Raw genomic sequence first — 15689 nt, forward strand, 5'->3', positions numbered from 1 at the left:
GACCTTCGGGACTTGGGTGCTGGCTGGGCGGGGGAGGGCGGCACAAACCTCCAGGTCTCCAGTCTGGGAGGCCCGAGGGCAGCAGGTGGCAGCCCAGGGGGCCAGGACAGGCACACACTGGTGGCCGGGACGGGTACACACTGGTGGCCGGGGCAGGCAGGGACAGGGGAGAAGGACACAGGGGACAATCCTGGGGTCCAGTGGGGAGAGGAGGGGACCCCACAGGACACGGAGAGGCCGGGAGAAGATGACGGGTCCGGCAATGAGGCCAGTGCTGCTGGCGGCAGGTGTGGGGACAGGCTGGGCGGTGGCCAGGCCCTGCCGTCACGGAGCCCAGAGCTCAGCGGTGGCAGCTGGGAGACCAGGGAGGGGTGGGTGTTCCCTGTGGTCTCCCCCGTCCTCCGGCCAGTGACCGGCCCCCCCGTCCCGACTCCCAGAGCTGCAGAGAACAAAGCCCAGTGACCCGACTCTAGGGGGTCCTCCTGGGGTCCCCCGGACCCCCTGTGCTGGCTGGAATCGGATCCCCCTAATGTGGGTGAGGGCAAACACAGCCGCTGGGCGTGGCCCTCACGCCCGGATGACCTCGGCCAGGCCGGGCCTGCTCCTCCATCTGCTCCTCACAGCACCCTGGGCCGGAGACTGTCGTCACCTGCCTTGGGTCCCACGGGGGAAAGAGATGGCCAGGGCCTGAAGCCGGGCCCAGGCTGAGGTGCCACGCCCCGACCCCCGCCGGGCCCTCCCGTGCAACCGCGAGCCCCGCCTCAAATGCTTCACCCCAACACCAGCTCGAATGCACGACCGCCAGCAGGCGTGTCCGCTGCCCCCAGGCAGAGCGTCACCTGGGGCTGGTGGGGACAGCCCGGGCTCCCTCCTTCCCGCCCGTGTGCCGTGACGTGACTCGAACATGTGGACTGGGGCTCACCCGCTCTCTGCCCCAGACCCAGCCGGGGCCCCCGACTTGCAGCTCGAGGGGTCTGGTGTGCCCCAGCCCCACCCCTCTGCTCCACAGCTGGGGCGCGTGTGGTCCCCGGGGGCCTGTCGCCGGGCAGCTGGAGTGACAGCCACCTACCGGCCACCCTGTGTGTGCGAGAAGTTGGGGGCGCGAGGCGAACCCCACAGGACCCCCAGATCAGCGCCACATTCAGGTCCAGGTGCCGTCCAGGCTTGGGAAACCCAAGTTCCACTCTTCTCCGCCCGACAGTGGATGCTGTGTGGCCTTGGGCCACCCCTCGCCCTCTCTGGGCCTCCATGTGCTCATCGTACGTGAGGCACTAACTCCAAGCTCGGGGTATAAACAGCAGCGACCACTTGCAAGCACCACACGGCTGGCCGGCAGCCGGCCCTTCCTTCTCCACCGGCTCACTGCCAGGCCTTGGCGCCGGGACACTCACCCCAGTCGCCCCGGGGCCCCAGGCTGCCCCCCCAAGGGCTGGGCGGTCCAGGGAGGTCCCAGCGAGGGACAGTAGGTGACTCACTCTCTCCTCAAGTCGGCCAAGAGCTGCCCAGTGCCCCCCACCGCGCCCAGCCCCGGCTTCTAGACACGGCCCCCCCCCCTGGTCTCCCAGGGACCCCCACGCGATCGGGCCGGGCCTGCGGGAGCGCCGGCTGCCAGGGAAGCAGGATGGGGCCACCTCCATGCCCCCGTCCCAGTTGCAGACCCCCGCCCACCCCACAGCCCCACCGCCCTCCCGCAGATTCTCCTGCAGAGCCCCGCCCACCCCACAGCCCCACCGCCCTCCCGCAGATTCTCCTGCAGAGCCCCGCCCACCCCACAGCCCCACCGCCCTCCTGCAGATTCTCCCGCAGACCCCCGCCCACCCCACAGCCCCACCGCCCTCCTGCAGATTCTCCTGCAGAGCCCACCCCACAGCCCCACCGCCCTCCCGCAGATTCTCCTGCAGACCCCCGCCCACCCCACAGCCCCACCGCCCTCCTGCAGATTCTCCTGCAGACCCCCGCCCACCCCACAGCCCCACCGCCCTCCCGCAGATTCTCCTGCAGAGCCCCGCCCACCCCACAGCCCCACCGCCCTCCCGCAGATTCTCCTGCAGAGCCCACCCCACAGCCCCACCGCCCTCCTGCAGATTCTCCTGCAGACCCCCGCCCACCCCACAGCCCCACCGCCCTCCCGCAGATTCTCCTGCAGAGCCCCGCCCACCCCACAGCCCCACCGCCCTCCCGCAGATTCTCCTGCAGAGCCCCGCCCACCCCACAGCCCCACCGCCCTCCTGCAGATTCTCCTGCAGAGCCCCGCCCACCCCACAGCCCCACCGCCCTCCTGCAGATTCTCCTGCAGAGCCCACCCCACAGCCCCACCACCCTCCTGCAGATTCTCCTGCAGAGCCCCGCCAACACACAGCCCCACCGCCCTCCTGCAGATTCTCCTGCAGAGCCCACCCCACAGCCCCACCACCCTCCTGCAGATTCTCCTGCAGAGCCCCGCCCACCCCACAGCCCCACCACCCTCCTGCAGATTCTCCTGCAGAGCCCCGCCCACCCCACAGCCCCACCGCCCTCCTGCAGATTCTCCTGCAGAGCCCACCCCACAGCCCCACCGCCCTCCTGCAGACCCTCCCCCACCGGCCCCTCCCCCCTGGCGCTCCCAGGGCAGCTCCGAGGCTCCATCTCCAGGACACTGTCCTGACCCCAGGAGAGGGGCTGCCTCTCCACGTCCCACTGTCTGCCATGGCACTCAGCACTCCAAACTGCCAAACGTCTGTCCCTCTCCCCACCCTGTGCCGAGGGCCTTGGGGACAGGCACCACATCTCTCCCTACCTCCCCATGCCAAGGGCCTTAGGGACAGGCACCATTTCTCCCCCCACACACCGTGCCGAGGGCCTTGGGGACAGGCACCACAGTCTCCCCCCCCACCGTGCCGAGGGCCTTGGGGACAGGCACCATGTCTCCCCCCCCACCGTGCCGAGGGCCTTGGGGACAGGCACCATGTCTCCCCCCCCACGGTGCTGAGGGCCTTGGGGACAGGCACCACATCTCTCCCTACCTCCCCATGCCAAGGGCCTTAGGGACAGGCACCATGTCTCCCCCCCCACCGTGCCGAGGGCCTTGGGGACAGGCACCATGTCTCCCCCCCCACCGTGCCGAGGGCCTTGGGGACAGGCACCATGTCTCCCCCCCCACGGTGCTGAGGGCCTTGGGGACAGGCACCATGCCCCCCCACCGTGCCGAGGGCCTTGGGGACAGGCACCACAGTCTCCCCCCCACGGTGCCGAGGGCCTTGGGGACAGGCACCACAGTCTCCCCCCCACCGTGCCGAGGGCCTTGGGGACAGGCACCATGCCCCCCCACCGTGCCGAGGGCCTTGGGGACAGGCACCACGTCTCCCCCCCCATGCCGAGGGCCTTGGGGACAGGCATCACGTCTCCCACCCCCATGCCGAGGGCCTTGGGGACAGGCATCACGTCTCTCCCTCCCCACAGACCCCACAGGGCCCGGCACGCATGTGTATCCATGCTCTCAGCCCTGTTGGGGTCTGTCTGCAGGGAGCCAGGGTGTCGGGTCCGGCGAGGTACGGCGCGTCTGTGACTCCCGGAGACGCCCCAAGCCCCAGCGACGCTGCCTGACCCCGAACTCGGCACCTCCTGTGACTCTCGCTCATTCTGGCCCCGGCCCGTTTGTGGGGGGGCCTGTCCTTGCCGTCCGGTCCCACCGCCAGGAAGGCACAGGTGGCGGGGGCTGGGAGGCAGGCTGGTGCCACTGCCCACACCATGCCTGCCACCTGCTCCCTGACCCCAGGTCACCGCTGCCTGACCCCCAGGATGGAGAGGTGGGCACGGAGCCACTTTGGGGAGACGCCGTTCTCCCGCCCGCGCACCCCTGGACTGGCAGGGCGCCGACCCGTTCCTGCCTCCGGCTGGGGCCGGCTCCGCCTCGTGCCACGGCTCTGGGCGGCCCCACACCCGGCTCCCGCCCGTCCTCCACCCTCGCCCGGCCCCGAGCCACGCCCGTCGCCCATCCCGGCAGCAGAGGACAGAGACTCATCTGTCCGTCTGTCCTGGAGCCAGGGTGCTGGGTGGCACCCCGGGTGGGGGCAGCTGGGAAAGCCCCAGGGGGTGGCGGCCACGATTCCCATTTTCCAGCCACTCCCTTACTCCCCGCCCCTCTCTGGGGAGGGACGCGCCCCCTCCGCACCTCAGGCCTCATCCCCGTTCAAGTCCAGACACACCTCGCTTGGAAACGTGGAAACAACAGACACCACGGATCAGAAGCTCACCACGTGGCCGGGCGCGGTGGCTCACGCCTGTAATCCCAGCACTCTGGGAGGCCAAGGCGGGAGGATCCTTTGAGCTCAGGAGCTCGAGACCAGCCTGAGCAAGAGCAGGACCCTGCCTCTACTATAAATAGAAAGGAATTTTATGGACAGCTAAAAATATATAGAAAAGGCAGGGCACGGTGGCTCACGCGTGTCATCCTAGCACTCTGGGAGGCCGAGGCGGGAGGATTGCTCAAGGTCAGGAGTTCGAAACCAGCCTGAGCAAGAGCGAGACCCCATCTCTACTATAAATAGAAAGAAATTAATTGGCCAACTAATATATATAGGAAAAACTAGCCGGGCGTGGTGGCGCATGCCTGTAGTCCCAGCTACTCGGGAGGCTGAGGCAGCAGGATTGATTGAGCCCAGGAGTCTGAGGTTGCTGTGAGCTAGGCTGACGCCACGGCACTCACTCTAGCCTGGGCAACAAAGCAAGACTCTGTCTCAAAAAAAATAAAAAATATATAATATGTATATATAGAAAAAATTAGCCGGGCATGGTGGCGCATGCCTGTAGTCCCAGTGACTGGGGAGGCTGAGGCAGGAGGATCGCTCAAGCCCAGGAGTTGGAGGTTGCCGTGAGCTAGGCTGACTCCACGGCACTGTAGCCCAGGCAACAGAGTGAGTCTGTCTCAAAAAAAAAAAAGCTCACCGCGTGGTAGGCACTGTGCTAAACACTGGCGCGACTTCTCATTCAAGGCGAGTATCATGCATATGGCGGCCACGTCACTGTCCCCGTCTTTTGAGGCTTAGAGGATAAAGGGTAGAAGCTGGGGCCACAGCCTAGTTCTTGCCACCAAAGTAACCTCTTCTCTGCTTCCCACCCCAGGCACCCTCTCCCACCGGAGGCCTCCTCCTTGCTCTCATGTCCCCAGTGGACCTGGTCCCGTCCCTGCCTCCGCCCCACAGCGAGGGGGCTCCTAGAAAAACATGGCGCCGGAGCAAACAGCTCTATCTCTGCTCCCCTCCAACGCCCGCCAGGACCAGGGTGGAGGAGCAAACGAGGCACGAACCCACGGGGCGAAGGCTGAGGGAGAAGTGAGCACGGCGAATGAAAGGTGCCGGCGAAATTCTGAGGCTGGAGGGCAGGAGGTGAAGCCGTGGCTGACTCACTCCGTGGAGAGACGAAGGCCACGTGCCGCAGGGAGGGACCGCCAGAGCGGAGCCGTGGAAAGGCCCAGGAGTGAGTGGCCCAGGACGCCTAGGGGCCGGGGCAGTCGGGCTGAAGACAGCGCTGGTGAGAGTCTGTAAGAACCACCAGACGGAGACCCCGCCCAGCCCTAACCCCAACCCTCCCCGCCCCGTGAGGGCCAAGGTCGCTCTCTGGAGACCAGGAGGATCTGGCCTGGGAACAAGAGACACAGACGATGGTCCCAGGCAGAGGGACCCACAGAGGAAGAGGGACGAGCACAGGTCTACACAGTGACGGCTGAGACGCCCGTCCAGCCCCCGCCACATTGGGACGCCCGAGCACTGCAGCCGGACTTATGCTCTCCAAGGAAAAGAATAGAGGATTCCCCTCTGGGGAAACCGAGTCACTCAGAAAATGGCCCCCGGATCTCCCAGCAAGCAGCCCTGACCCAGCCAGCTCCTTGACAGCGAGTCGGAAACGCCCTGCCCAAGTCCACAGACCTCCCCGCCGGGATCTCTGTGTCTCCTTCCCGCAGGAAAAGTATAGCCAAGACGTTTTACGAAAACCTTTAACGTGAAAGAAAGATTTCTAAAAAATGACCCAAAGGAAAGAAAAACATTTTAGGGAGCAGAAGAAAAAAAAAATAAAACCCATATAACTAATAACCTCGGAAAGATAAAATACCGTACAGCGAAACAAGAACAGGATGACAGGAAAGAGCACAGGTTGACCATCTCAGATCTGAAATGCTCCAAAACCAAAAATTCCTGAGAACCAAAATGATGCTGAAAGGAAATGCCCATTGAGCCATTTCAGATTTTGGATTTTCAGATTTGGTATATTGAACCTATAAAAATACAAATATTCCAAAATCCAAAAGAGTCCAAAATCTGAAACACTTCTGGTCCCAAGCATGTCACATACGGGTACTCAACTTGCATTTAGTGAATGAGAAAGTGTAAGAAATTAAAAGTAAAATAAAAAAAAAAATACTAATACAAGAGTTGTAAAGATAAATTAGTTGCCTCCCAGGAAATAGATGAAAAAGAGTAAAATAAGAAAGTGAGAGAACAGCTTGACTATTAAGGGTTTCAGAAAAAGAAAATACAAGATATTAAGTTACCAAATAAATAACACAAGAACATTTCCAAGAACTGAAGAACATGAGTTTCTAGAGTAAAAGGGTCTAATGAGTGGCCCCCAAAATTAAAATAGACCAAGGCACATAATTGTGAAATATAAAATGAAAGAAAGGAAGGAAGGAGGGAGGAAGGGAGGGAAAGATGAGAGAATCCCAAAAGCTTCTAGATTTTTCAAAAAGTCACCTTCACAGGCTTGGCCATCAGAATGGTGTGGGACATCTCCATAGCAATGTAGGAAACTAGAAGACGTCAGAAGTACGCCTTTGAGGCCGGGCGCGGTGGCTCACGCCTGTCATCCCAGCACTCTGGGAGCCGAGGCGGGAGGATCGCTCAAGGTCAGGAGTTCAAAACCAGCCAGAGCAAGAGCGAGACCCCGTCTCTACTATAAATAGAAAGAAATTAATTGGCCAACTAATATATATAGAAAAAATTAGCCGGGCATGGTGGCGCATGCCTGTAATCCCAGCTACTCGGGAGGCTGAGGCAGGAGGATCACTTGAGCCCAGGAGTCTGAGGTTGCTGTGAGCTAGGCTGACGCCATGGCACTCACTCTAGCCTGGGCAACAGAGTGGGACTCTGTCTCAAAAAAAAAAGAAATACACCTTGACATTCTGAGGGAAAGTGACTTCTGGAATTTGACATCAATCAGATGTGAGGAAGGAGTAAAGAGCTTTCAGGCAGGCGAACCGTTTCCCTCTCCGCACCTTTTCTCAGAAACCTACTTGAGGATGCGCTCCACCAAAACAAATGAAAAGCCAAAAAGGCTCCCTCCCAGAAACGGTTGCACAGGAAATGGGAAGACCCCGTGTGACCGCCTCAGGGTAGGCCTGGGGAGCGTCCAGCCCAACTGGGAGGACACGCAGTCCAGGGTGAGGCCCAGGAGGGCGGGAACTGTTGGATCACCTGGCAGAGATTACCTTCTGGAAAACCGGATGAAGAGACCTTTTACAGAGCTGTCAGAGGATGCAGGAGACTCCGAGAGGGAAAGAAAACCAAGTAAATAAAAAGACTTGCTCTTAAAAGGAAACATCCTCTTGTAACAACATTCGGCTCATCAGTAAAGATGTGCAGAATCACAATGATCACGGACTTCGTCGAAATATGCTACCCCTTCCCTGGGACGGAGAGAAACAAACGTTCGCACAGGAAGTGACGCAAGAGTGCCCAATCCCAACCCTCTGGATGACATCTCAACTGAAACCACGAGAAGTAACAGTCTAGGAATGCTTTTTGGAAATAGGAAAGTAGATATCAAGAAAAAGCTGAAAGGCCGGGCGCGATGGCTCATGCCTGTAATCCCAGCACTCTGGGAGGCCGAGGCGGGAGGATCGCTCGAGGTCAGGAGTTCAAAACCAGCCTGAGCAAGATGGAGACCCTGTCTCTACTATAAATAGAAAGAAATTAATTGGCCAACTAAAAATATATAGAAAAAATCAGCCGGGCGTGGTGGTGCATGCCTGTAGTCCCAGCTACTCGGGAGGCTGAGGCAGGAGGATCGCTTGAGCCCAGGAGTTGGAGGTTGCTGTGAGCGAGGCTGACGCCACGGCACTCACTCTAGCCCGGGCAACAGAGTAAGACTCTGTCTCAAAAAAAGAAGAAAGGAAAGAGATTCATAGTTCAGTTCCGTTAGTGGCTTCGTGTCCCTGCTTTTCACGGGACCATGTGGCCGGCCTGGGCCTCCTCTGGCTCCGTCTCCTACGTGGCCCGGTACACCCTGCAATCCCGAGAACGGCTCCGTCCCCACACGCCCCGGGCCTCTGCTGGGCCTCCCTCTACCAGGACACCTGTCTCCTCCTCCCGCACACCTGCGCCTCTTGCCCGTCCCCCAGGACACCTGTCTCTTCCTCCCGCACACCTGCGCCTCTTGCCCGTCCGCAGGACACCTGTCTCCTCCTCCCGCACACCTGAGCCTCTTGCCCGTCCCCCAGGACACCTGTCTCCTCCCACCTGTCTCCTCCTCCTGCACACCTGCGCCTCTTGCCCGTCCCCCAGGACACCTGTCTCCTCCTTCCGCACACCTGCGCCTCTTGCCCTTCCGCAGGACACCTGTCTCCTCCTCCCGCACACCTGCGCCTCTTGCCCGTCCCCCAGGACACCTGTCTCCTCCTCCCGCACACCTGCGCCTCTTGCCCCTCCCCCAGGACACCTGTCTCCTCCTCCCGCACACCTGCGCCTCTTGCCCGTCCCCAGGACACCTGTCTCCTCCTCCCGCACACCTGCGCCTCTTGCCCGTCCCCCCCCCCCCGCCTCTTGCCCATCCCCCAGCCTGAGCTCAGGTGCCCCAGCAGCAGGACAGGGACCCAGCCCCACCTTCCACAGGTGCCCTCTGCCTCCCCCGCCCGCCCGGCACTGCGAGAGGCTGCGTCTCCCGTGTCCCGGACCGACCCGCCCACCGCCGGGGCCGGGTGGGGACTCACTCGAGGAACCTGGTGATGTACTCGCGGCTGCAGTGGGACCAGGTGAGGGGCCCGGCGTCGTACAGGAGCTGTGGAGACATGATGAAAGGCCGTTTCCCAACAGGCTCACAGTCATTGCCGCTGCCGTCGTGCTGAACGCCAAAACTGCGTGAGAGCACAGGCCCCGGGGGCCGGTGAGTGCAGCCCCCCCCAGTGCCCGTCTCAGGCCCCAGAGCCGGCTCTGCCACCAGACGCCGGTGGCCTTGAAAAGCCGCGTGCCCTCTCTGAGCCTCGGTTTCCACGGTGGGGGACACGGGCACGACAGCCAGTACCCCAGGGGTGCACCGGGGCCAGGACCCAGCACGGCCCGGCTCCCGCCCCAGCTGGCCAGCAAGGGGAGGGGCACGGGCAGGGCCCGGCGTGGCCCGGCCGCCGCACTGGCTTAAGGACAGTCCCACGGAGGTGCCCACGCCCTGGTCCTGTCCCAAGGCTGGAGTTGGGGGGTCGGAACGGCTGCTGCCTCACAGAAAGGCTCCAGAGATCACTCCCAGGAAAGACGCGAGAAAAATCCCGGCACGTGCTAAGCACATTCTGAGACACTATCTCGGCCGGGCGCGGTGGCTCACGCCTGCAATCCTAGCACTCTGGGAGGCCGAGGCAGGCGGATTGCTCAAGGTCAGGACTTCGAGACCAGCCTGAGCAAGAGCGAGACCCCGTCTCTACTTAAAAAATAGAAAGAAATGAATTGACCAACTAAAAATATATAGCCGGGCGTGGTGGCGCATGCCTGTAGTCCCAGCTACTACTCGGGAGGCTGAGGCAGGAGGATTGCGTGAGCCCAGGAGTCTGACGTTGCTGTGAGCTAGGCTGACGACGCCACGGCACTCACTCTAGTCTAGGCAACAAAGGGAGACTCTGTCTCAAAAAAAAGAAAGAGACTATCTCAGGCTTCATCTTATACCCTGAGCAGCTCAGAGAGTCTAAGGAACCAGCCAGGGCGGCACAGCCAGGGAGCGGCAGAACCGCTCGCGGCAAAGCAAACCCTTCAGCTGCCACTAGCGGCTTTGAGGCCCTGCGTGTCCAGCCACCGCCCGGGGGACCCGGACATCTGAACGATGACCCTCACACCTCTGGCCCCCAGAGCTCTGCGAGCCGCCCTGGCCGGCCTGCCGACACCCCGAGGCGCTGCCAGGCGCACGGGCTACACGGCCTGGCGCAGGCGGCTGGGCCGGGCTGCGCCTGGACGGCAGGGCTCGGGCAGCAGAGTGGGGGGGGAGGCTCAAACGTCACCGAATCCACCCAGCCTCCTCCGTCTACAGGGAAGGGACTGCAGAGGCCCAGAGGGGGCAGGCGCTGGCCCGGGTCCCTGAGCGGGCGGGAACAGGGACAGGCGGTGAAAACGAGAGTGAAAACTCGGGCACCAGGGGCGGTGGGAGGGACGGGACGGCCGGAGACATGAGCGGCTCTCTGGCCCGTCCCGCCCCCTTCAGGTGAGGCCCAGGTGACGCCTGGCCAGCCCCAGGGGCGCCAGGCGGCCGTGCGGGCAGCGAGTGGCCAGGCCCCGTCGGGACGCCCTCCCCGGACGGCGTCCTTCCCCAGGACTCCGTGACCCCGGCGGGCTGCCCGGCGGCAGCGAGGGCGGGCGGGTACCTGTGTCCGAGCTCGTGGGCCACGGTGAAGGCCACCGGCAGGCCGGTGTCCTCGCTGATGCTGCAGCTGCGGTGCGGCTGGCACATGCCGGCCACGTGCGACAGCCCCAGCGTCTCGCAGGGCCGGTTCATGGTGGCACACAGGTCCTTCCTGCAGGGCAGAGGGCGCGCCGTCAGCGCCAGGCTCCGCGCCAGCCCCGCGGGGGCCAGGAGGCCGGAGGAGGCCCACCGACCCCGGGGGGGGGGGGACGCCACCTCCCGAGCCCCCTGACGGCAGCCCAGCTCCGCGCCTGCCTCCTGCGAGCAGGTGCCTCCCCGCCCGCGGCACGCGGGACCCCGGCTTGGGCCCGGGGAGCAGGCGAGTGCTCCCAGCAGTGCTGGCCGCCGCCCCGACCAGGCGCTCACGGAAGCTTCCGGAACCCGGCACAGGGAATCGACTCCACCCGGAGTCCAGACACACGGCCGTGCAAAGGCGCGGCTGCAGAGATTGGGGGACGGGGGCACGTGGCCGTCACAGGCAGCACGCGCTGTCCCTCTGCCGCAGCTGCTCCGTGCCCAGACCGGGCAGCAGACGTGTGGGCCTACAGGTGACAGACTGCACGCACCAGCTAAGCGTGTGCACACGAGTGCAGGCGGGGCTGGTGACGTCTGAGCACGCCCGTGATCGCATCGAGACCAGCATCACGGTGGGGACACCGTGCTGCGGTCACGCAAGTTGTCACCACTGGGAGGGACGGGGGAGGCACACGGGGCCACCGTGTTACTGCTGACAACCACGTGGGAACCACAGTTATTTCAAGATAAAAGGACGCCCATCCGGCCGGGCGCGGTGGCTCACACCTGTAATCCCAGCACTCTGGGAGGCCGAGGCGGGAGGATCGCTTGAGGTCAGGAGTTCAAGACCAGCCTGAGCAAGAGCGAGACCCCGTCTATACTAAAAATAGAAAGAAATTAATTGGACAGCTAAAAATATATAGAAAAAATTAGCCAGGCGTGGTGGCGCATGCCTGTAGCCCCAGCTACTCGGGAGGCTGAGGCAGGAGGATCACCTGAGCCCAGGAGTTTGAGGTTGCTGTGAGCGAGGCTGACGCCACGGCACTCACTGTAGCCTGGGCAACAGCGTGAGACTCTGTCTCAAAACAAAAACCGCCCTGCCCGCAAGCGGACGGGATCCAGTCCGTACCAAGGTGCGCAGACTCCCCTAAGGGAATGAGGCTGGGTCCCCGCCAGAGCCGCGCCCGGGCTGGAAGCTCCACCCAGGTGCGGGCTCCCGGGCGCCTCACCTGGTGAGCAGGATGGCAGTGTCGTGGTGCAGCGGGTGGGCGTCCCCCTTCATGTTGATGCTTTTCTGCCACTTGCAGAAGCTCTGCAGCGTGTTGCCCGCGTGGTGCGTGATCTTCAGGTCCTCCTGCGGGCGGAGGAGGGGCGCAGAGCTCCGAGAGGGCAGCCACCCTCCCCACAGGGGGACAGGCCGGAGGGTGGTGGGGACAGCAGCACCCCGCACGCCCCTGAGCCCCGAGAGGGCAGCCACCCTCCCCACAGGGGGACAGGCCGGAGGGTGGTGGGGACAGCAGCACCCCGCACGCCCCTGAGCCCCGAGAGGGCAGCCACCCTCCCCACAGGGGGACAGGCCGGAGGGCGGTGGGGACAGCAGCACCCCGCACACCCCTGAGCCCCGAGAGGGCAGCCACCCTCCCCACAGGGGGACAGGCCGGAGGGTGGTGGGGACAGCAGCACCCCGCACGCCCCTGAGCCCCGAGAGGGCAGCCACCCTCCCCACAGGGGGACAGGCCGGAGGGCGGTGGGGACAGCAGCACCCCGCACACCCCTGAGCCCCGAGAGGGCAGCCACCCTCCCCACAGGGGGACAGGCCGGAGGGCGGTGGGGACAGCAGCACCCCCCACGCCCCTGAGCCCCGAGAGGGCAGCCACCCTCCCCACAGGGGGACAGGCTGTAGGGTGGTGGGGACAGCAGCACCCCCCACACCCCTGAGCCCCGAGAGGGCAGCCACCCTCCCCACAGGGGGACAGGCCGGAGGGTGGTGGGGACAGCAGCACCCCGCACGCCCCTGAGCCCCGAGAGGGCAGCCACCCTCCCCACACAGGTGTGGACAGAGGCCGGAGGGTGGTGGGGACAGCAGCACCCCGCACACCCCTGAGCCCCAAGAGGGCAGCCACCCTCCCCACAGGGGGACAGTCCGGAGGGTGGTGGGGACAGCAGCAGGCCAGGGCCCTGTCCAGCCCCCTGCGGGCGCCTCCTGGCGGGTGGGGCTGAGACATGGGAGAGGGGCAGGCAGGTCGGGGTGACGGGAGACACGGTCCAGGACCGGGAGGCCACGCTGTGCCCTTCCTCACGGGGCAGCTCAGCCAACGGGCAGCGGGCGCCCGTCGCCAGGGGCAACACGTAGCCGCGACCTCTCACCTCCTCCTCCTCCAGCAGGACCAGGCGCACGACGGTGATGTGGATGGGGTTCCCGATGCTGGGGTCGTGGAACAGGCCGGCCACCTGCCGGGACAGGGGCTGAGCCAGGACCGGCACGGCAGCCAGGGCCCGCCCCGCCACGGGGGTGCACACGGCGTTCACACGCAAGGTGTTCACACGCAAGGGTGTTCACGTGAGTGCACACCACGTTCACACGCAAGGGTGTTCACACAGGTGCACATAGCATTCACACGCAAGGGTGTCCACGCAGGTGCACACAGCGTTCACACGCAAGGGTGTCCACGCGGGTGCACACGGCGTTCTCACGCAAGGTGTTCACACGGGTGCACACGGCGTTCACACGCAAGGGCGTTCACACAGGTGCACACGGCGTTCACACGCAAGGGCGTTCACACGGGTGCTCGCCACGTTCACACGCAAGGTGTTCACGCGGGTGCACACGGCGTTCACACGCAAGGTGTTCACACGGGTGCACACCACGTTCACATGCAAGGGTGTTCACACAGGTGCACACGGCGTTCACACGCAAGGTGTTCACACGGGTGCTCGCCACGTTCACACGCAAGGGCGTTCACACAGGTGCACACGGCGTTCACACGCAAGGTGTTCACACGGGTGCTCGCCATGTTCACACGCAAGGGCGTTCACACAGGTGCACACGGCGTTCACACGCAAAGTGTTCACACGGGTGCTCGCCATGTTCACACGCAAGGGTGTTCACACAGGTGCACACGGCGTTCACACGCAAGGTGTTCACACGGGTGCACACCACGTTCACACGCAAGGGCGTTCACACAGGTGCACACGGCGTTCACACGCAAGGTGTTCACACGGGTGCTCGCCACGTTCACACGCAAGGGCGTTCACACAGGTGCACACGGCGTTCACACGCAAGGTGTTCACACGGGTGCTCGCCACGTTCACACGCAAGGGCGTTCACACAGGTGCACACGGCGTTCACACGCAAGGTGTTCACACGGGTGCTCGCCATGTTCACACGCAAGGGCGTTCACACAGGTGCACACGGCGTTCACACGCAAAGTGTTCACACGGGTGCTCGCCATGTTCACACGCAAGGGTGTTCACACAGGTGCACACGGCGTTCACACGCAAGGTGTTCACACGGGTGCACACCACGTTCACACGCAAGGGCGTTCACACAGGTGCACACGGCGTTCACACGCAAGGTGTTCACACGGGTGCTCGCCACGTTCACACGCAAGGGCGTTCACACAGGTGCACACGGCGTTCACACGCAAGGGCGTTCACACGGGTGCTCGCCACGTTCACACGCAAGGTGTTCATGCGGGTGCACACGGCGTTCACACGCAAGGTGTTCACACGGGTGCACACCACGTTCACATGCAAGGGTGTTCACACAGGTGCACACGGCGTTCACACGCAAGGTGTTCACACGGGTGCTCGCCACGTTCACACGCAAGGGCGTTCACACAGGTGCACACGGCATTCACACGCAAGGTGTTCACACGGGTGCTCGCCATGTTCACACGCAAGGGTGTTCACGCAGGTGCACACGGCGTTCACACGCAAGGGTGTTCACACGGGTGCACACCACGTTCACATGCAAGGGTGTTCACACAGGTGCACACGGCGTTCACACGCAAGGTGTTCACACGGGTGCTCGCCATGTTCACACGCAAGGGTGTTCACGCGGGTGCACACCACGTTCACACGCAAGGGTGTTCACGCAGGTGCACATAGCGTTCACACGCAAGGGTGTCCACGCGGGTGCACACAGCGTTCACACGCAAGGGTGTTCACACGGGTGCACACGGCGTTCACACGCAAGGGTGTTCACATGGGTGCACACGGCGTTCACATGCAAGGGTGTTCACGCGGGTGCACACCATGTTCACACGCAAGGGTGTTCACGCGGGTGCACACCACGTTCACACACAAGGGTGTTCACACGCAAGTGTGTTCACACGGGTGCACATAGCATTCACACGCAAGGGTGTCCACGCGGGTGCACACAGCGTTCACACGCAAGGTGTTCACACGGGTGCACACCACGTTCACACGCAAAGGTGTTCACACGGGTGCACACGGCGTTCACACGCAAGGGTGTTCACGCGGTGCACACCACGTTCACACGCAAGGGTGTTCACGCGGGTGCACATAGCGTTCACACGCAAGGGTGTCCACGCGGGTGCACACAGCGTTCACACGCAAGGGTGTTCACACGGGTGCACACGGCGTTCACACGCAAGGGTGTTCACATGGGTGCACACGGCGTTCACATGCAAGGGTGTTCACGCGGGTGCACACCATGTTCACACGCAAGGGTGTTCACGCGGGTGCACACCACGTTCACACACAAGGGTGTTCACACGCAAGTGTGTTCACACGGGTGCACATAGCATTCACACGCAAGGGTGTTCACACGGGTGCACGCCGTGTTCACACGCAAGGGTGTCCACGCGGGTGCACACAGCGTTCACACGCAAGGGTGTTCACACACAAGGGTGTTCACACGCAAGGGTGTTCACACCCAAGGGTGTTCACACGGGTACACATAGCATTCACACGCAAGGGTGTTCACACGGGTGCACGCCGTGTTCACACGCAAGGGTGTTCACACGCAAGAGTGTTCACACGGGTGCACATAGCATTCACACGCAAGGGTGTTCACACGG

The 15689-nt window shown here is 63.3% G+C and overlaps 1 protein-coding gene across 1 annotated transcript in view; it reads right to left on the reverse strand.

The window, feature by feature from the left end:
- The window catches only part of ADAMTS7 (ADAM metallopeptidase with thrombospondin type 1 motif 7), a 48233-nt gene that overhangs the window by 20148 nt on the left and 12396 nt on the right, over positions 1–15689 (reverse strand). The window contains exons 5-8 of the mRNA XM_076004682.1: positions 13012–13095; positions 11874–11998; positions 10592–10741; positions 8963–9106 (exon numbers count right to left, since the gene is read on the reverse strand). Coding sequence (XP_075860797.1) covers positions 8963–9106; positions 10592–10741; positions 11874–11998; positions 13012–13095 — 503 coding nt within the window. The remainder of the gene's footprint in view (positions 1–8962; positions 9107–10591; positions 10742–11873; positions 11999–13011; positions 13096–15689) is intronic.

This window comes from Microcebus murinus, chromosome 7 (genome assembly GCF_040939455.1).
Source record: "Microcebus murinus isolate Inina chromosome 7, M.murinus_Inina_mat1.0, whole genome shotgun sequence".
In the NCBI taxonomy this organism is placed as follows: domain Eukaryota; kingdom Metazoa; phylum Chordata; class Mammalia; order Primates; family Cheirogaleidae; genus Microcebus; species Microcebus murinus.